Genomic DNA, 21,569 nt, shown 5'->3' on the forward strand with positions numbered 1-21,569 from the left:
ACCCATTTCTCAGCAACTTTTGAGACGATAGGCAGGATGCTAATGGGCCGGTAGTTGGCTACCTGTGTTTTTGATCCAGATTTAAAAACAGGTATCACCGATGCCTTCTTCCAGGAAGACGGAACTTTTTTCTGATTGAGTGACTGGTTAACCATGAGAGAGATGGGCCTAGCTAGGACATCTATATGTGTCTTGATGAAGTTAGTGTCGACACCATGAATATCCTTAGCTTTAGAGTTTTTAAGAGCTGCAATAATCTTTTTTACCTCCATCTCGGTTATGTTTTCAAGATGGAAAACAGGGTGACTTTCATTAATCTGGCGGGGTTGAATTGTGGACGGGGTAAAAAGCCTTGTGATATCCGTTACACTATCTATAAAATAATTATTAAAAATATTAGCTATCATACCAGAATCCTTTACCAAGTCATTGTTCACTTCTAGTTCAAGTGCTTTGGTCTCTTGTTTATTCTTGCCTAGTAATTTGTTCAATATTTGCCATGTTTTCTTCCCATTGCCTTTAGCACTTTCTATGATGGAAACAAAGAAATTCGCTTTGGCTTTCCTCATCATTTGCACAGCTTTGTTGCGAGCATGGGTAAATTTCAATCTATCTGTGGTCAGACCAGTTTTCAGATGCTGCTTAAGTAGCACATCTCTATTTTTAAGTAGATTTCTACAGTTCTGATCTAGCCAAGGTAGATTTTTACCCTTTTTTGCTCTGTGGCCTCCCTTGCGGGCAAAGGCTGACATAATCTCTTTTAGTTTGTTAATAAAGGAATTACTGTTTGTGTCTATGTTTATTGAGGATAGTGTTTCCTCCCAGTCTATTCTGGTCAGAGCTTCCTTGAGGTGAGGTGCCTGACTCCTAGGTACAACATTTGTAATGGATGAGGTAGGTGCCCTGTGCGTCTTAAGCCTCTGCTTTGTGAGCTTTCTAGAAAAAAGGATTATATTATGGTCAGATATACCGTTCAAAAAATTAAATGTCTTGGCTATCCTCTCAGGCTTATTAGTAAACAGGAGATCTATTCTCGTTTGGGAACTTTTCGTTATTCTCGTCGGCTGCTCAATTAGTTGTTCTAGATTGTGTTTGTCCATTATAACCTTGAGGTTTTTTCTTCCTTTTTTATCATCCCAGTTTATATTAAAATCACCTATGAGAATAATCTCTTTGTTTTTATCACAGTGATTCAGCATGTGTTTAAACTGAGTGAAGAAATCAGCGTTAGCGGATGGTGGTCGGTAAAGGCAGATAAGAGTGAATGACATTTCATTCGACAGCGTGATTTCCACACCAACACAATCGAACTTACTATCATTAGCCCATTCTAGCTGTTTACAGGTCAGGTTGTCTCTGACATAGAGCAAGACGCCCCCTCCTTTACCTTTTTCTCTGTCCTTTCTATACACATGATATCCTGGCATAGATATCAGAGCTTCTGCAGATGTTGGTTTTAACCAGGTTTCGGATATACCGAGACAGTCCAGATTCGAGTCGCATAGGAGATGTTCCATTTGTTCCCGCTTATTACCAATACTTCTTGCGTTTAAGTGACCACATAACAAACCCCTTGGTTTACAACGAGGGTCCCAGGTTAATCTGGATTGATTCAGAGTTTTAAATAGCTTGGTGCTACAATGTTTTTTAAGAACAGGGTTTCTGAGTTTTACCTTTGGATGCTTGGTTATGCTCAAGGCAAGAGTAGGGGGACTGATGTGAGTTGGTGTGGCAGACTCCGATGGTGCAGGGTCGTTGGTGCTGGTGGCCTTGGCCTCCAGCTGCTGGGTAGTTAGCCCTGGGCGCGGCCCCGCTGGATGAACCGCTGCTGCTCCATCGGTGCTCGGTTGCAGCTCGCGAGCTGCCGCCGGGGAGCCGGTGAAGGGGTGGAAGATGTCGAAGATGTCGCTGCTAGCTGCCAGCTATGTAAGTGATTGCTGTCGGAAGATATAACTATTTAAGACTTATATTAACACAAATATATCACTTACTTCTGCTTTAACTAATGATATTTAGGACAATTATACCATGGCCATTGGGAATATTCGTTTGTAATTGTTCTTTTAGGCTTTGGTTAAAATCAAACTTTTGTTTCTCAAGTTCGAGAAAAAGTCAGAGCGCAGTACTGTATGTACCAACTTGATCCTAAAAAAAAAAAAGGCAAACATACAGTGTAACTTATGGCCACTGACAAAACAACATAAACAATATCCAGTTTTGCAGCTGCTCTTATTGTCAGCTTCCCTCAGGATTTCTTGCTGACAGTTTTATTGCAACTCCACAATGAAACCTCCTTCAGTTGTGTTGGTGAGGGCTAAGGACCATCAATCACACAGCTCCCTAATTTTAACCTGGTAACTTGCCCAAGTAAGATCCTGATAGAGTAAGACACAGCAAAGAGTCATTTCATTTTCCAATACAAAGTGTAGTTGTGTTGGGAAGACTCATCTAAACCTAGAAACAAATTTTAAAGTAAATTGTTTTGCAAAGAGATGCAATACTTTTTAACAATTTGACTCTGATAAAACCGAAGGGTTATTTTTAAAAATGGGTGACAGTTTTTATGAAGCCCGCCTTTTTTCTTATTTTGTGAGTGGCCATGGGATAATAATATTCCACTTGGAGGTGTCCTCATACAGAAAGCCTCAGACTCTGCAGAGCAAACATGACGATAATTCAGGATTTGTTGTTTTATTGCAAAGCATTTGTGACCCTCAGATAATTTGTGTCTGTCTTTACTGAAGCTCTGCTCCACAGTTTGGCTAATAGCTGTTGTCTTACTGATAGCACTAGCGTCAAGCTCACTGTTACTCCAGCTCCCGCTGTTTGCGCCAATGCTACACCACTTGCTGTTATATTACCCAGTGTTAGCCATCTGCCCATGCTAACATCACCTCTCTCTCTCCCCGTATCTCATCCTCTGGCTTTTACCCATAATCCCAGTGGAGTACTCTGGTGTGTATGACCTCAAGCCTTTCCTTAGCTTTAACATTTCCTCTGTAATGTCCTTTTGACCCATACTCATTAGTCACTTTCTGCCATATCCGCCATTGTTACAACTCACAGCTTCTTCCTCATTATGTTTGGTAACTGTTTCAGTAGGTTCACTAATGCACACTTGGCCTCATTTCAGCTGCCTACCTTTGACTACTTTTGACAAAGTTTGGTGCATGGATGAAGGAGTTTGATGCTTTCTTTTTTGGCCTAACTGCTCTTTTTACAGCTTGAAAAATATTTTTTGTTGCCCTTGTATTTTCCTCTTTCCCTTCTTTCTACTGTTGTGATTGTCGTATGTAACTATCCTTAGAGATTTCGGCAGCATCTCCTCCGTTTTGCTTGTGGAGTCAGCACGTTCAGCTCTGACTCCTCCATCATTTTTGGTCATTCCACTGGCTCAAACTATATCCGCATTTCTCTCTCTTTCTTTCTTTCTCTCTCTTCCTTCCTCTTTCCGCCTGACTTGGATTGCATGGTTTTCTCAGACCTTAGTTTGATTGGTAAGACCTCACCCACTCTATCCATCCTTCTCCTGTCAGTGCTGTGACGTGTGCTGTGGGTCTGTGTGTCGTGATAGTTTTGTGTGCTGTGAGACTTACACTAACAGATATTTAGAATATATTTCACATCTTGTGTAGTGCGTTGTTGGATCCTCTTAGTATGGATACAGTGGTTTGTTTTAATATGTAGTTCCCATGTAGTAACTGCACCAGATTGTTTTTTTTTATGTAATAAAATTCTAACGTGGTCATCATTTCTGTTCAGGCATGGGCCGGGAAGTGGAAAATCTCATTCAGGAGAATTCACAACTGCTTGAGACAAAGTGAGTGCAAAGCTAAATGTTTCTTTTAAATGTGATGGCCCAGTTGATAATATATCCTATCAACTCAGATGAAAAATAAACAAATAAAAAATACTATCTAAATTCTTCCCTGTCCAGGAATGCCCTGAACGTGGTGAATAAAGATTTGATATTGAAGGTGGACGAGTTGACCTGTGAGAAGGAGATGTTACAGGGAGAGCTGGAGGCCATCCTTCAAACCAAGACCAAGATGGAGGACAGGAACAAAGAGCTCGAGGAGGAACTCAAGAAGTAAGAAGCAGTCACAATTGAACAATTCATTACCATAGTGACTGTGAATGGCAAATTAACAACAGAGCATTTCTTGTGTATCTTGAGTGTAAAATGAATCCTTATCTTTCCAGAGTGCGACTAGAGATAGAGGATGTGAAAACGAAAACTAAAGATGAAGAAGATGTGAGTTTTCTGTACATATAAAACGTGTTTGCCCTGTTTCCGTTGCTCATCCATAAAATACCAAATGCATTACTGTGTGGTCAGATGTGGGTTTAACTGCGTGGTGTCTGCTACAGAGTGATGTACCTACAGCCCAGAGGAAGCGTTTCACCAGAGTGGAAATGGCCAGGGTGCTGATGGAGAGGAACCAGTACAAAGAGAGACTGATGGAGCTGCAGGAAGCTGTGCGGTGGACAGAGATGATCAGGTACAGAGCACATGTACATACTCACCACTTCACTGCCTGCACTTATGTGTCTTTTAAAAATGAGTGAACACCATCTTAATTGTCTTCTTCAGGGCGTCGAGAGAAAATCCAACACTCGCAGAAAAGAAGAAATCCAGCATCTGGCAGTTGTGAGTCCTCTCGTATTAATCATATCTACAATATTTATCCACCTTTTGTCAGGGCTTTAGTTTTGACAGCCTTCCAAATTAATTCTTGTGATATTTTCTCCCGAATTATTCAATTTTTTTTTTCCTTATCTCTTCCACCATGTTCAATTGAATTGGCAGCATTAGGTAAAGATGGTTTAATAAACATTACCCCTGCCAAACCTCTCTCTTGCCCTCCATTGACACAGAACTGTTCCTCCATTACAAACAAATCCAACTTTGATGTGTCTCTATCCATAATCTTTGCTCTCCGTGCAGTGCATCAGTGGTTGTTATCACAAACTGCTCAGACATGACTCTCCCTGTGCCCCCCGGGCTTTCCTGTCTCCTGCCTGCTGTGTGCCTTTTTGATGTTTTCCCGCTCTGTTTCCTCGAAGGGCGCTAAAGAGGGACAGAGTTGCCCCAGCAGCTTAAGTACACATTCAGGTTCTGTCTTACATCCTGTGCCGATCAGTCATTTTATAATAACATAACACATTTTAAACTGATTTTAGTCTGTTTTAAAAAATCACACGGGAAATGACAACATATAAATCAATGGAGACACATCAGTTTTCATTCTGATATATATTTTTTATGAAGGTTGTTAAAGGGTTAGTGTGGGTTATTTGATGTGGGATTGTATGAGGCAGTTCTGCACAGTCAGCGTAGATTGAGATCTGCACAGTGCCAGTCAGGAGAGACAGCAGCAGACACTGGCAGACTATCAGAGCTATGTGCTGCTGTGCTCTGATCTCATTCTCCCCCAGGTAATACACTGACTGTGTATGACGAGACGACCTCATACAGCCTCACATCATATAACCCAAACTGTCCTGTAAACATATTGTAACAGTTTCTATATGGAAACTATAAAGCATGACTGACCATCACTCTGAAATCATGACTCGGGCAGATATTAGAAGATATTTTGTTTATCTCTTATTTTTTATGTCTGTTTTTTTCCCCCAAACTTGTATCTACATGCTAAACAGTATATTAAAAAAAATGTATATATGCTGCTTTTCACAGAGACTTTGCGCTGGGTATCGTATATGTAGTTTTTTTTTCATTGATGCCAGTGACATTGACAGTAAATGTGACTACCTCTATAGAAGACTAAATGTTAAAGTATCTAGTTAGATTCTGATTACTGTTAGATATTGGTATTTGGTGGTAAAGACACAAATAGGGGTTGATAGGAAGTGTTCAGCTATATCACAACTCCCAGCATGCTTTATGTCACTGTACAGTAAATGTTGGTGGTTGTTCGTTGGTTGTCCGGTTGGTTGGTGACCCCCCACTACCTTGCTTTTTCCCCGCACTCCTGTCGGCTCTCGTTTCCTTCTTGGCTTTCTGTGACTTCACCACCTGCAGCTTCAGCAGACTGTTTAGCTCCTCCTCCAGTTCCCCGGCCATAAAGAAGGTGGACTCCCAGTCCAACGTGAAATACAACGCCCCTGGCGGCATGGTGAAGAGGAGTAGCACCTTCTCCCAGTTCCCCACGGAGAAGTCCAAGACCTTCGACTTCCTCAATGAAGAGTGAGTCACCTGACTGTCGTATTTAATCACACTTGGGAAAAGGCAGAATTTGAAACTTATGTCTGTGATAATGGACTTGTATACAGTATACTGTACATGTGTTAGCTGATGAGATGTTCTCTCTTTTTGTGCTTCATGTAGAAAGGACCAGTGTAGTTCACCGTCACGTAAAGAGCAGAAGAGAGCCCAGTACAGACAGGTGAAGGCCCACATGCAGAAGGAGGACGGACGAGTCACCGCACACGGCTGGAGCCTCCCCAGCAAATACAAGGTGGGATGTGAAAGTTTGAAAATGAATTAAGTAGAAAAAAAATTAGATCAATAATATTGATCAAGACTGTCAATATTCATTTGGTTCAGTTAACCCTGCTACACTCTTTTGAAGGTGACGTCTATTAAATTAAAAATTAACTTTCTTGGACTGACTGAAGAATATTTAACTTTGATTTCATTTACTTTTGAATGGAGCTGCAACTTTCACCTGTGTAAATGGACACAGTGTTGAGGCTGCCCTGCTCCATCTGTATGGCATCACAGTTGCAAATTGTATATGCAAATAGTTGAGAGCTGCCATGTCTTCAAAGCAAACAGTGTAAAATCAATCTCCATGGTGTCATTCCGTATTTACTGACTCAGATGGATATCAAACATTCAAAGGAACTTCACTACATTTTCATACTGTTTTTTTTTTTTTTTAAGTTTCTGGCTTTAAGTTGTGCCAATGATGTTGCCTTTTGAAAATCAGTTCTAATAATGTGTTGCTGTATCCTGACAGGTGGCAAATGGTGGACAGGTGGAGCATAAAATGAATTTACCTGTACCAGTTTACCTAAGACCTCTGGATCAGAAAGATGCTTCTATGAAGGTACTTCATAAAAATATAAAAATAAATAAAAACTTAAATACACAAAATGTGCTACGTGACTTTTTTTTTTGCTTTCAGATACATTTTGTGAGACATTTATTATGGATTCCCTCTTTCTTTCCCAGCTGTGGTGTGCTGCAGGGGTCAACCTGTTAGGGGGGAGGATATCAGAGCTCACTAAGCAGACGAAGGGTTCTCAGAGCAGCCTGGACCAGCTGGAGCAGGAGAGTAAGGTGAGAGTAAGTACTGTACTTAAGAGGCCGCTTTTATCCAGGGAGGGTTTTGTATTATGATGGTGTTTGAACAGGAGTTACACTGGGTAGGTGGAATGAGTTCTTCAAACTTTAAATCCTGCAGAGGCTCTCCTGAAACTCTGATTTCTCTCTTGTTCTACAAGGATCAGGACGTCGTGGAGCAGGAGAAGGAGCTGATACTTCAGGGCGAGGTGTCCAGCAGGGTGTGGGTCTGCACCAGCACCCACTCCTCCACCAAGGTGATGGTGCTGGATGCCAGCCAGCCCTCTGACCTACTCGACAGCTTCTACGCCTGCAACACCCACGTCGTCTGCATTGCCAGTGTGCCGGGTAGGCTGATTGTTGTGGTGTTGTGTCAGGTGTCTGTAACTGAGCTCTGAATTCTGACTACAGGGTCATTTCTGATGTTTTGTTTTATTGTAGGTGTGTTGGAGACAGATTTTCCGGCAGGTGAGGAGGTACCCCAGGATGCAGAGGCTGGCCAAAGTGATGGGGTGTCACTGGCTGGCAGCGTAGCCAGTATGGGCTCTACAGGCAGCGATGCCGAGGGGACCACCGCCATCCCCCAGACGGCCAGCATAGGTGCAACAGACCAGCCGGCTGAGCACAGCGGCATCTCTGGCTCAGGTAGATATTCCACTCAACTCAGTGAAGCCAGGTGTGTTTTCAAATCCTGAGCCCAAACCAAATTTACATGAATCCCATCTCTGTTTGTTGCCCAGCGCCCAGTGTTGAGCTTTCCAGAGAGACCAGTCCAGCGGAGGATGGGGTTCCCACGGCGGAGGAGGCAACGGAAGCAACGGAGGCAAACGCTGGTGTAGGAGAAGAAGACGAGGAGGACCAGGGGTCTGATCAAAACCAGCCAGGGATCTACACTGAGCATGTGTTCACTGACCCACTGGGGGTGGGACCCACTGACTCATCTCCTACTAGCTCACAGAGGTGAGGAATTAGACTCCAGGTGATAATGTCTGAAATTACTGGGTGTTTTTAGCATGTAGAAAAAATTATTCAAGTTTTTCTGCCTGATAAGGTTGTAAGGACACTTGGTCAATACATAAGATGAACCATATGTTGGCTCTGTTAGGATTTTTCATATTAAATAAAGGAAATGCAATTGTAATGTTGTTATGTTAGAATGGTACAAACACTCCCATGATAAAAAATAATCTGCTCAAACTGCTTTCCTGACCTTTTGCCGTCAGCATCATGACTTGAAACTGCTTATCTTGACTTTCACAAACTGTCCGTTCCAATTTGAAAATATCTCTTACGGTATTTTTCCCCTGGTAGTCCTTACACAACAAAAGAAGCATTATGAAGGATGTATCTGATGCAATGTGAAACTTTTCAGGGGCTTGGGGCAGGACGGAGTGGGCTCCATGTCACAAAACTCAGACCCATCAGAAGGGGAAGTCCTGAGGATGAGCAGCGCCCTCCCCACCATGTGGCTGGGAGCTCAGAACGGCTGGTGAGCAGGACAGCAGCCACTAGAGGGAGCTAGTAGTGCAGCAAAAGTGTGAAGTCTGCACTGCGATGATGAAACTGTACATTTATTGAGGAAATAGTTTGCAATTACTGCACCAAAGTTCATTATAGGACACATGAACACACTTTAGAGACACATTATGAAATCTAGTCTTTTTTTAAAACCCATCAGGGCTCCTGTTTTCGTTACTGTGAACACTTTCACTCACATTTTCCTCCGCCTTCATTTTTCTCATTTATTTTGAAATCCACCCATCATAAGCCAGTATTGTACTGTGTCCTGCTGAGCCCTTCTTTACCTCCCTCTCTTTTCATTTTCAAGTCTGTATGTCCACTCATCTGTGGCGCGTTGGAGGAAGTGTCTCCATGCCATCAAGCTGAAAGACGCCATCCTCAGCATAGTGTGAGTATGGAAGAAGAAGAAGGCAATTGATTTATAGAACTTAATGTGCTTCACCACAGAAAATATCCGTTATTAAAGGGGACCTATTGTGCTTCTAGCTTTTCAGACAGAATGTTATGTTGGATACTTGTTCTAGAGGATGTGGAAGTGCCATATCATGAGGTATCCGAGCATTTCAGAGGGAAGCAGGAAAGAGCCAGACTGGTGGAGTACACAGACAGCTTGTATGCGATAGTTATGGAGTTTTTTATTGATAAAAACTTTCAATAGTGCCCCACTGGGGTCCAGTATCATATTAAAAGCCCCTGAAATGAGCATAATATGTCCTCTTTAAACAAATAAACAGGCAAACGGATGAATAACAAAGAAAGCAGATAAATGTATGCATACATGCATGCATAGGAAAATTAGAATGTATAATGGCTCTATAGAAAAAACATAGATATTAAATATAAACAAATAAAGTGGTTTGTGAGTTATTAAACTAAAATGTCTAAAACAGTGTCTTCCTCATGTGTTACAGACATGTCAAAGGCAGAGTGCTGGTGGCGTTAGCTGATGGGACATTAGCAATTTTCCACAGAAGCATTGGTAAGTCTGTGGCATAGCACTCCTCCTACACAAATGCAGCTTTTGCATTTCTCCAATACACATTCGACGCCAAAAAAACTTTGGTTCTCAAGTCTCTTTGTTTCTCCCCAGCAGACGGACAGTGGGACCTAACCAATTACCACCTGCTGGACCTGGGCCGGCCCCACCACTCTATCCGCTGTATGACTGTTGTGCACGACAAGGTCTGGTGCGGCTACAGGAACAAGATCTACGTCATCCAGCCCAAGGCCATGAGGATAGAGGTACATCTGTCAATAAACAACACCACGTTTTCTTCTCTAGTCGGCCTCAACTAATAAAACCTTATTGTCAGAAAAGGGCAGAGTAATCATGTCTTTTAGCTACATGTTGTGTAATATGGCCTTTATTTAAAATATAGTTAAATATATTTAATATGTTAAATAGAATTTCTACATTTCACAACATTCTAACATCACATCATCTCAATCTGCCGTGCCTGTGCAGAAGTCATTTGACGCTCATCCACGCAAAGAGAGCCAGGTGAGGCAGCTGGCCTGGGTCGGAGACGGTATCTGGGTGTCCATCCGACTGGACTCAACCCTGCGCTTGTTTCACGCCCACACCTACCAGCACCTCCAGGATGTGGACATCGAGCCCTACGTCAGCAAGATGCTCGGTAAACACACAGCTCTACCACTTCTCTGACCTACTGGGAAATAACCATTGACTTGAGTTATTTAAGTTAATTAAAACATTTTTAAAATCTGAAATAAAATTTGTGTAAAAGCAAAGTGGCATGCACAAGTCCAGTGTAATAGATTAAGGTGTGAAAGCAATATCTGTACATAGTTGGTAGAATTTATACCTTTTGACACATTTAACAAGTATGTGCTCTGTCTGCTCTGTGTGTGGTGCAGGTACGGGTAAACTGGGTTTCTCATTCGTGAGAATCACAGCTCTGGTGGTGTCCTGCAGCCGTCTGTGGGTGGGGACAGGAAACGGTGTCATCATCTCCATCCCATTGTCTGAAGGTAACACCGCCTGCTATGCATCAACAGATCAGATTTATTCTATCTCACACTATTCACTTAACTTTATCTATATTAACTGAAAAGCTCAGTAATAACTTTGTGGGAAAAGTACTGTATAAATAAAGGACAAATAAAACCAGATAAATGAGAGGGTCAAAGAACCTGAGCATCATAAAAAGGGTCAAACAGCATTAATCAAAAACATATCAAACATGAGGATTCTGACAGTAAGTGAAGAGAGGTCATAAAATATGTATGAACAATAATTAGGAATGAAACAAAATAAGATGCATATAAATTATTACCAAAGGCTAAAACAAAGAAATACATTTTATTAAGACATTCATGATGTACAGGGTTCCTGAGTCTGGGGGCTCAGTCACAAACCTTGACCTTGGCCAATCAGGATTCCTTCAGCAGATCTCAATTCTTTAGTGGGCAAATACCATGTTAATAAATATTTGATGTAACTGGGGGCACAGCCATTTAAAGCCTTCAAATTTGCTAATAAAAATGTTAGAATCAATCCAAAATCTAACGAGGAGCCAATGTAAGGAAGTGAACTCCAGTAATAAGATGAGTTACGGCTAAAGACGGTAGATGGAGACGCAGCTGACACCTAAATATAAGACATTATTACAATAATCAAGCCAAGAATAGATGAATGAATCTGCAACTTTTCAGAAGGCAGTGATTGAAAGAAATGAATAATGAATACATTTCTAGAGACAAAGGTTTAGATCATTGAATTTGATGACTGATGTTCACTCTTGGTAAAGTCCAGAGCGTTTCATGTATGTAATGTGCTTCGTATGCACTACTGGGGAAATGTGAAGCTCATTATCGGTGTGTGTGTGGCTCGCTCTCATCAAACTCGTATCCCCCTCCGCTGTCCTCTTTGACTCCCTCCTCCACATACTCTTTCTTGTTCCACCTCCGCTTTAGACTTCAGGAGGCCACAGACCCTCAGCGAGGACGCTCCGCAGCGCCTCAGGGACGATTCGACGTCAGACTGTGCTCATCCTCACAGCCTCGCCTCTTCTCTCTCCGGCTTTTTAACCTCTCTCTAAATCCTCCTCTGAAAGCTGCTGTACAACCTCTCTGTCTCATCTCACTGTAGCGTCTGCGTCCCATGTTTCTCTTCAGGCTGCAACCCAGGCGCTACTTGTTGAATAAAAGACGACAGGGTTGCCATGGATACAGGTCTCACAGTCGCCGTGAAGCTCACACAGAAATCCGTTTGGCAGCTTTATGCTGCACAGCTCTGCTCTCTGTGGAAATGGAGGAGAGCTCAGTAACCTGTAGATTCTCCTGCTCTGCTCCTCCGTCTCTTTGTCTGTGCTCTCACAAACAGTGAGTTCAAACGGGCTCCACTGCTGTCACATACACTCTGGCACGGACCACAGACCACAGACCCCCTCCCCTGTCGATCTGAGAGACACTGTGGTCCGGCCAGGCCTGCTTTATAACCCTGCTTTGTCTAATTTTCTGGCTAGGGAATCAGTTCCACACTCTGTTGTGTAAATATCTGTCTGTGTGAGTGTATCTGCGTTTGTGTGTGTGTGTGGCTCACTCAACAATGAACCCCGATCTTTCTTGAGACGTCTGAGATTTGATCGTCTCTCCAGTGACCATACACACTGTCTTTAATTCACGCTTTTTTTGCACAGGACTTATTTTGTCGTCTCTGCCTCGGCTGCTTCCATACAATAGGAAAAACTTAAATGAAACAACATGCTACCCAGTAATATTTTTGAGCAGCTTTCATTAATTTCACACTGTCTTACCCTGCAGCCAACAAGACAACGGGAATCGTGCCAAATCGGCCCGGCAGTGCTGTACGGGTTTACGGGGATGACGGTTCAGAATGTGCCGTGTCAGGCAGCTTCGTACCGTACTGCTCCATGGCCCACGCCCAGCTGTGTTTCCACGGACATCGAGACGCCGTCAAGTTTTTTGTCACTGTGCCCGGTGAGCGACCAGAAAACAGGAGCAGACAAATGCTGCAGCTATTAATCCGTGAAAACTATCACTCATGTGTATTGGTACTATTTTGATATATAGATATAGACAGGCAGTGGCACCATTTGTATATTTGACGTTTGGTTGATTGACAAATGAAAAGTAAATGCAACAATTTTCATAAGCAAAGATTACTGTAGCTTCTCAAGCATTAATGTGGCTTCTCAGATGTAACATTTTGTTGCTTTCTCTGTTTTATATAATTTTGAAGACAATATAGTGTGGAAACTGAGAATGGCTTCTTTTCTTATTCTTCTTGAAATTATTAGTCAGGAAAAATAGTTCCTAGTTGCAGCTGAATTTTTTGTATCTCTTGGTATGATCCATATGGTCCATCAACAATTTGAATAAACAAGAACTTTTTGGTCATTGTTATAGCTGAATAACAAAATGAGTACAAAATGGCAGCATGTTTCTTGATCACAGCTTTTCAAAGGCTTTTCTTTCCCTCTGTTTCTCGAGACTGTAAACGTAAACTGAAGATGTATTTTTTCCACTCTGGGTTGCTCACAGGTCAGGCAATGCCTCCTCCAGGAAGCGCAGACTCGGGCTCTGATGACCCTCCGTCTGAATCCTCTGACACAGTGACCTCTGAGCCCAAAACATACCTTGTTATGAGTGGAGGCGAAGGCTACATTGACTTCAGAATGGGTGAGTGCACCAACAAGATGATTTAATTACGGTATTTGAAAAGTGATGTTGCAGATTCTGCACTGTGTGACTGTTAAAACTGAACTGCTGCGTCCCGGCTTGTCAGCTGTTTTTTATGTTTTGTTTTGTTTTGTTTGTTTATTTGTTTTTTTGACTCGTCATCTTCCTCCTCAGGCGATGAAGGCGGTGAGTTGGATGGTTTATCAGAGCCGATAGCCAGCCAGCAGTCAGCACCCACCAAGGCTGAGCGGAGCCACCTCATCGTCTGGCAGGTCACAACTACTCATGATTGAAAGGGGAAAAAAAACAAAAAAACACCACAGACTGTTGTGTCGATGCCAGGGCCGCCCTCAAACCCCTGCATGCCCTCCTCTAAGTTTTTAATTTGATATTACTGATTGTTCTTAATGCCTGAGTAGTTGAATACTTTGTAAAAAGAAACAATTATTTTTAGTCCATGTTTTTGTACAGTTTATTCTTTATGAATTTGAAATAGGTAAGGTGAGGTTTATGTTAACTTAAAAGAAAACGTCCACGGTCCAAGTGTTTCCCCTCTGCTGGGTTGCATGTTGGAAAAGCAGGTGCACACAGGAAAAATTGGCCCAAGTCAGCACATCTAGAGCTGTGGGCAAGTAACGTACGTATAATGTTTGTCTCCCAAATGTTAAAAAAAAAAAGGTTTTGGATGTGAAAAGGCAAAAGGGAAAACGAGTTGACTTGAAGGATTTCATTAAAAAGGGAGCAGGAAGTTTTGATTTGAGGTAAAGAATATTTTATATTACACACGTAAGACTTTTACACTTGTAAACCACATGACTGTACATGTGCGAGCAACTGGTGTGTGAATGCATTCACTGATTTATTTTCTGCGTTTAGCGTTTTTATTATCTTCACCATTAAGGCTGGGTGTAATAAGATACCTGCGAGTCAAAATGCAAACAGAATATCAAAAGGTTCAATAGGTTGAATGTGTTTTCTGAGGCTGATTACTCTACTGTACTGTCTTATTATTAGAAAAGCAGCTTGCACGTACAAGTGGTGCACACACACAAAAAAAAACAATTACTCATAATTAAATGTGCTTTTACTGAACAAGAGTTGTAGGATAAAACATTATCTGAGAGGTTGTATTAATATCAATGACAACATGCATTGCTGCAGGATCGTTATGTTTTGTGATCTGAACAACGTGTAAGAAGTCTGGGTACTTTGTAGGGTTACCTGTGAGTAGAGGACCCAGCTTACTGTACTGTAGGTTAGCATTAGCCTGCATGGGGAAAATCCTCATCCAAGTGTGTGTGTGTGTGTGTGTGTGTGTGTCTGTTTGTGTGAGCACTCGGCCGGTTTAAAAACCCTTGTCTGTCGCGTGAGGAGAATCTGCCTGTGCCACCAGCTTGGTGCTTCCTGTCTGCTTCAGCTCATTGGCACTTTAAAATGTTAGATGTTAGTCGCTTGAGGTTTGGAAGAACACCCATGGTAATGTACACTACTGTACACTCCTGTGTGCGCTAATTGTGTGAAGGAAACAAAATGTACACATATTTGTAGCAAGGTGGCACCCCAGTAACCAAAGGATGAAAGAAGATGCACCGTGAAACTGACTATTTCCTTTTTTTTTCATCTTTTCCAACTTTAAAAGTCTTATGAGTCTAATAATTTGAAGGTTATACATAGTATATGTCCTATTGGGAATAAACTTGAATAAGGGAATCTGACTGAAAATAACATTTTTGTGTGGCACCTTCTAATGAACATGCACACAGCACTAAAGAGAGTCTCTCCTGACTGCCTCATCATTCCTTGTGTTGTTGTTACAAATTCATTTGGAGGCCTAGAAGGCAATTATTGTCATTATTATTTTGTTGCTTTGGGCACTGTGCGTGTTTTGTATTCATCCGTGAGACACTTTTATTACGTAATGAGTATTTTCTTGACTGTAACATGATGAAGGATACCAGTAGGTGTTTTAATTTGTTTTTATATCTGAAAATTTGGACCAAGATTGGTCCTCAGTCCATTTCAAAAATAACTTTATATTGTGTTTTTGCCATTCCAGTATTTATTTCCTTTGTTATGGAGCCTATCTTGGTTCAGAATGTAACTTTCTACATGAGCAAAATATAACAGGAGGCTATTGTAAACAAAATAGTCCAATGAGTTTACATGATTGTTAATAATGGTTAAATAAAAGAAATCAATGTCATCATGTTGGAGATTTTTGACCAACCCTCAGATCAAAATGTGCAAACAATAACATGGTGGTTTTCAAATCGACACATTCATGTACTAAGCTATGCATGTTTTTTTACACACTGCTATGTTATCAGCTGAATCTGTTTATTGCCACCGTTTTGGGTGGGATGGATGTCTATGGTGTGTGTGTCTGTGTGTACAGTACATGTGCGTGTACATATAGGAGTTTGAACACTAGACACGGTGTGTCAGTGCGTGTTTGATTTTTGCAAATGTGGTGTATGTGTGTTCACTGTATGTCCATCTGTAATCCCCAGAGACTGGTCACATTTACCCGTTGTGCCGCCATGACGGTGGTTCCTCTGGTCAGTGTTTGCTATAAAACAGCATAATAGCCTTATTTTTAACAATCTATTAAATCAGTTTCATTGAGAAGTTCCCATTATGTGTGTCATTGTTATTTAAATACATTTGTGTCATTCTTTTTCCACGCTGAAAAGCGTGGCTATGTGAGAGGTACCGGAAACATATTTTCTCCATCAGCTTCTCATTGTGAAGAACGGGCTTCGAAAATGAACTCACTGTACTGTCCGACAAAATTTTAACTGTTTTTTTTGGGCTATGTTACAAAATGGTGATGTCACATGCATTTGCGCACCAATCAAGATTCAGCAACACTTGCCTCAAAATCTGATGACATTAGTTGGGACGTTGTTGTCGGTGTCAATCAATTCTGATCAAAACCACAGACACAGCCATTTTATATTAAATATTGTAGACACATACTTTTAAGTGACCATTAACACTGTGATGTGCTGATGACATAAAATCACTATTTTAACTATCAGCATACAAACACTGACATCCAGAACCAAAACCATCACTACTGAACCACTGTTAACACTTCCTTTATTCACCTTATCCTGTGAATTACTTCTAGGATTTGATTATTAACACAAAATGACCGACTCTTTCAAATGAACTGACCACCAGATGGTGCTGCATGTTTATTTTTTGAAAATAAACTGAAGCCTCCTCAGTTCCACAGCAATACATTCAAATATGATTTGTATCTGTAGTTTCAGGAGACATGAAGCCTGTTACATAATATACAAAGAACTGCATCTCACCTTAATTTAACATTGAGCCTAATTGTGAACAAAGCAGTTTAGATCTATATGACTTCACCTCGCCCTGTTCACAACTGGTACAAACAGAGCTGGTGAATGTTAAGGTATCACAGAATAAACAATGTAGCCTATTATAATTATTATTATTAAAATTAATCCATTATGCTCAGGTTAATGTGTCTCAAGTGTGGGAGTATATAAGAACAAACCCATATTCATGCACTAGATTAGGAAATACTGTTGCTAAATGCGAGTTGTCAACATCATATTTATATCATACGTATTTTCAGAAACTTGGCTGCGAGGCAGTGGGCTTCTTGTGGTCTTTTCCTCGGCCAGTAGGCTGTGCTGTTCAAAGCCTCTGTAGGATGCAGAATCACCACACATAACAATTTCCATGAAATTACATCACAGCGTAAAGCCCACCTCCCACTTCTCTCTGTCTCTTCCTCCATCCCAGCTCATCCACCCCTCCCTCCTCCTCCTCCTCCTCCTCCTCTTAAGCCGTGCGGGGGCAGACAGCGAGGCCTGCACACACATACAAAGAGGGCTCTGACGTCACAGAGTGTGTTGTAGCCCAGACGGGGGATTCTGAGACTGTAACATGCCAGGCCTGATGTGCTGCATTACAGCTGGGATGCTGCAAAAGGAAAAGTGATTCCAACTTCCTGTGCGTTAGAGCTTTTATCCTGAATGAGGCAGTTGGAACATAAAGTACTTAACACAAGTTTCAGCTTCTGAGAAAAGAAATGAGAGGCATATGTATGTGAAACTGTCAACACACCTGTAATTCAAAGTCTGGTTTGGTTGCTGTGTTGTGTTTACAGGGCTTAATGTTCATTATGGAGCTTTACTGAATCAATTAAGATGGTAAAATAAACCTAATGGGCCACAGTGTGTGGATGCAAGATTCATCTGTTATGTAACATCCCCGGTTGCCTTCTCCTCATCTCTTTCTGTCCTTCCCTGCCTTGTGAAAGACAATCCCACTTCAAAGGTCAAACATTTTGATGTGCTTTGTTCTCAGTGATCCCAGAAAATCCATTCTTCAGTTAAAGCTAGAAGCTCCCTTATTGTGTTCCTCCTTAGTTTTTTTTTTTTTTTTTCTGATTTGGATGCAGTGACGTGAAAAAGTCGACAGCTCTGCATGTCTGAGACATGTGACGCAGGCTGCAAAATCAATGATGTGATCACGCTGTGAGATTATACCCATCAGAACTTCAGTGAAGGACCTTCAGAGTGGAGAGAAAAGGATAACAAGGGCAATCTATCTGCTTTTAGAACAGCTTCATCGCACATTGTAAACCCTCACAAAAGCTTTCACCGGCTGAAATGTATAAATGTGATAGCTGCGACACTTTCAAGGATGCATTGCCTGTGGTATGTCAGCACAGCGGCGGAGCAGTGTGTTGATTTATTTAGGAGACATTGCAGAATTAGTCATTCCAGTGCTGAATAGGGCTGGATGAAAGCAAGGAGAGGAAAGTGAGAAATCCAAGAAGTCTAGAAAAAACAAAGGGGTGAGACTAAAGAGAAGAGGATCTCCCAGATGACAGTGGTGTGAAAGGTCCAACCCCCAACCCCCCGCCTCAATGCCAACAGTTACACTCAGACAAGATGAGGTGTCTGTGTGTTTTCCTCAAATTTGCAGTCCCAAAGCATGTGGCTCTGTTCCCCTGGTCGAAGATGCCAAAACAATATGAATACTCTCTTTTCTTTGCCTAACAATGTGAGCTGTTTCTGCCGCTCATACTTTTTAAAATATCTTTTAAAACCATCATGGTTCATTTCATGATTCATCTTTTCAAACAACACTGATGCTGCTGCATCCCCGAAATTAATTCGCTCTGTGCCAAAGATATTCCTCTATGGAAGAATAGTGGCGAGAAAAGATTTGAGGTGCACAAAACAAATTCTGAGTGCTATACTCTGTAAAGTCAATATTTGAGAAGCTCACTTATTGCTGAGTCTGCTGAGGTTTCTAAAGCTTTTTTTTCCCCAGCAGCCTCCAAGCAAAGAGGACACTTTCCTGTCATTTTTGACAAGCAAGCAGCAACACAACACATCCACATTCAGATGCCAGGGTCAGATCTTTTTCAAAGTCAGAGTGCACACAATGAAAAACAGACGGCTTGTTAATTTAATTCTCTTTTAGAAGCAGTGAATGACAATCACATGATCATGAAAACGAAGCCTATTATCTAGGCCGTTTCTCGAAAATTGCATATCCATAATAAAATGAGCTAGCTATATCTCTGCAACCACAAGGTCTATTTGAATACTTTTGGTGTCATAGTAAAGGGAAAAAAATTCAGTATATATGTGTTACTGGTGAAGAGTAGCCTAAATGAAGATGGCACACAGCAAACATAAATGTAATGTTCACCCCCCCAAAAAAAATCATATTTTGGATGAGTGTCCTTCAAAATGATGCTGCTAAAGCTCAAAACCTCTATCAAATGATTGTACAATGTATGAACATTATCTCCGCAGTGATTGATTCTGATAAAGTGAAGCAGTACAAAATGATTGAGATTTTACTAAAATATTCAGGCGAGCTTTCCAAAATGTCCATTTTTGGCACAGCTTGGAATCTTTATTTTCACACAATTTGCATAAACTAACTGAAAAAGAATCGGGGACTAAATAACTAGGCTACTTTCTAACTGTGTCCTTCTGCGTAAATCTGCACCGAGAACAGTTTATTTGGGTGCAGTTATGCCAGGCTCTAGGCTCGTTCGAGATGAACTGCGCCTCGTCTGGATGGTCGGCGAGAGCAGGCGGCAGCAGCAGGGGGTGGTGACAGAAAGCTGCAGTCAAGTCGGACAGTTTCCAGCCGCCGTCAATACAAACAGGAAGTCACCAAAGTGTATATTTCTTATGCTGTACTGCAATTGTCCAATAAATAACCAATATATTTCTCAGGACATAAGTTTGACTTAGTGTGGATATTTTTTTAAGCAGTATAGGCCTACAACATGAGATTCATATAATCTAGCATTATACAACTACACGTAGTGTTTGCAGTCCTAACTAAGAGCCAATCAGCTCATGATCCGGTGCGTTTCCCATCATGCCCTGAGGCTGCAGGCGGTTGCAGTCGGTGGAGAGCAACTGCGGCGCCTGGCTCTAAAAACTGCGGCCGCCTTGATCTCGTGAGGTTATCGTTGCAGGCGCGTGCATGACGTCAGAGCAAGTCGGGATCAAGTCGGACACAAATCTAACCGGCATGCATTGTGCGCTGGTCACCGGCGATCGATTCTGCGCACGCCTGGCTCATCTCGAACGAGCCTTCTATCTCTGCAGCGGATGTGATTGACAGTACTGGCAGCCAATCAGAATCAGCCTCATCCTGAAACGTGTGACGTGCAGGCTGTTGTGTGTGGTGCTAACAAAGGTTCCTCCTAAAGCCCGTCCGGACCGATTTAGATGTAACACCGGTCAAAGTTCAACTGGAAATATTGTGGATTTACCATACATCCATGGGATTTACCCATAAAACAAACCTTTCACAGCAAAACAGCAAAGGTAAGAGGAAATTTACAACCATGTTTTGGCCAAGCAGTGTCTGTGTGTTTGCTGGACTTTGCTCGTTGTTGGCTTCTCTCTCTGCTGTGTAGCTTCTGTGTAGCCGCAGGTGCTATCATGTATCGTTCCCATCTTTGTAGCCGGCTCTGGTAACTTAGCTGATGTGTTTTGCATAATGTACAGTAGTAGGCTATACGAGTCAGAAATGTGGCGACTGGGTCCACACAGAGGTGCTTCATGAAGTTTGATGTTTAGTTGTTTATTTGAGTAGTGTTTTGGCTGTGTTTGGATCATATGTACATGGTTTTTACACGTTGTAGGCCAGCTTCTGCTGTTTAATTTGATGTGAAATATGACTATATTCTTTCATAATTAGTGCAGTAGGCTCTGTGGTTGTTCTGTAGGGTAGGCTATGTCTGCCAGTCCCCAAATTGGGGGATACATGGGGTTTAGCAACAAGATTGTGATGTGTAGGCTACACACTTAGCTAATGTCCATACGTCTTGTCCTTTTGTCTACAGCTCAAATCATTGGTGAAACTGCTGTCATTCTGGGCGTGGTCAGAGTCTATAATCTTCACATTTGTCCATTTCATTTATTCATTTTTTGAACCAATTATTTCTGTAATCTCACAGTCGGATCAGAGCAGTAAACCCAACAGCCTCCTGCACAGAAGCGAAAATGAGGCTCCTGACTTCCTCCAAGGTGTTTATGTCTTCAACTGAATCTGTTTATTTGTTGGCAGCATTACACAAACTAAACGGCACCAAACCAATATGCATTGAACTTGGCGGAGGGGCGGGGCAGAGGTTGAAGTAAGAACCTGTTAAAGTTCAGGGCAGATCTGGATTATTTATTTACTAAGAAATTGTAGTTTTCTTTCCTTTTCTTTCCTCTTTCCTCTCTGGGTGTCCTTCTAGTTCATGTATGTTGTTTCTCAGAGGAAAGTAAGAAATAAGCCCTAGACAGAAGGACACCAAGCCAACACAGCCACCATGACATATATCTGGCTTAAAAACAGGATCATTTGCCCAAAAAAATAATGAAATATGATAATACAGGCATCAAAAACAGTTCTTTGCCTCCATCTGGTTGGGAGAACATGAACACTCCTCGATCTCCAGTCAACATGATGTGAAGACAGAGTGTTTGTGTTCTTCCAAAATGTAATGGGATAGTTAAAAACATCTAAACAGAGGATATCCACAAAACTATTAGAT

General features: G+C 41.7%; 1 protein-coding gene across 8 annotated transcripts in view; it reads left to right on the forward strand.

The window, feature by feature from the left end:
* The window catches only part of spag9a (sperm associated antigen 9a), a 28,939-nt gene extending 12,808 nt beyond the window's left edge, over positions 1-16,131 (forward strand). For 3 of the 8 annotated variants that reach the window (XM_083977783.1, XM_083977785.1, XM_083977787.1), the window contains 21 exons: positions 3,763-3,820; positions 3,938-4,090; positions 4,204-4,255; positions 4,372-4,502; positions 4,595-4,651; positions 6,047-6,211; positions 6,353-6,482; positions 6,987-7,076; positions 7,202-7,315; positions 7,474-7,660; positions 7,754-7,957; positions 8,053-8,272; positions 8,685-8,801; positions 9,141-9,221; positions 9,745-9,812; positions 9,924-10,075; positions 10,299-10,470; positions 10,712-10,825; positions 12,620-12,796; positions 13,361-13,498; positions 13,673-16,131. In XM_083977783.1, coding sequence (XP_083833909.1) covers positions 3,763-3,820; positions 3,938-4,090; positions 4,204-4,255; positions 4,372-4,502; positions 4,595-4,651; positions 6,047-6,211; positions 6,353-6,482; positions 6,987-7,076; positions 7,202-7,315; positions 7,474-7,660; positions 7,754-7,957; positions 8,053-8,272; positions 8,685-8,801; positions 9,141-9,221; positions 9,745-9,812; positions 9,924-10,075; positions 10,299-10,470; positions 10,712-10,825; positions 12,620-12,796; positions 13,361-13,498; positions 13,673-13,791 — 2,699 coding nt within the window. In that variant the 3' untranslated portion in view covers positions 13,792-16,131. Of the gene's footprint in view, positions 1-2,943; positions 2,956-3,762; positions 3,821-3,937; positions 4,091-4,203; positions 4,256-4,371; positions 4,503-4,594; positions 4,652-6,046; positions 6,212-6,352; positions 6,483-6,986; positions 7,077-7,201; positions 7,316-7,473; positions 7,661-7,753; positions 7,958-8,052; positions 8,273-8,684; positions 8,802-9,140; positions 9,222-9,744; positions 9,813-9,923; positions 10,076-10,298; positions 10,471-10,711; positions 10,826-12,619; positions 12,797-13,360; positions 13,499-13,672 lie in introns of all 8 variants that reach the window. The other 5 variants (XM_083977784.1, XM_083977788.1, XM_083977789.1 and 2 more) reach the window with 3 other exon arrangements.
* The last annotated feature ends 5,438 nt before the right edge of the window (positions 16,132-21,569 follow it).

Source organism: Trachurus trachurus, assembly GCF_905171665.1.
Source record: "Trachurus trachurus genome assembly, chromosome: 8".
Lineage (NCBI taxonomy): Eukaryota > Metazoa > Chordata > Actinopteri > Carangiformes > Carangidae > Trachurus > Trachurus trachurus.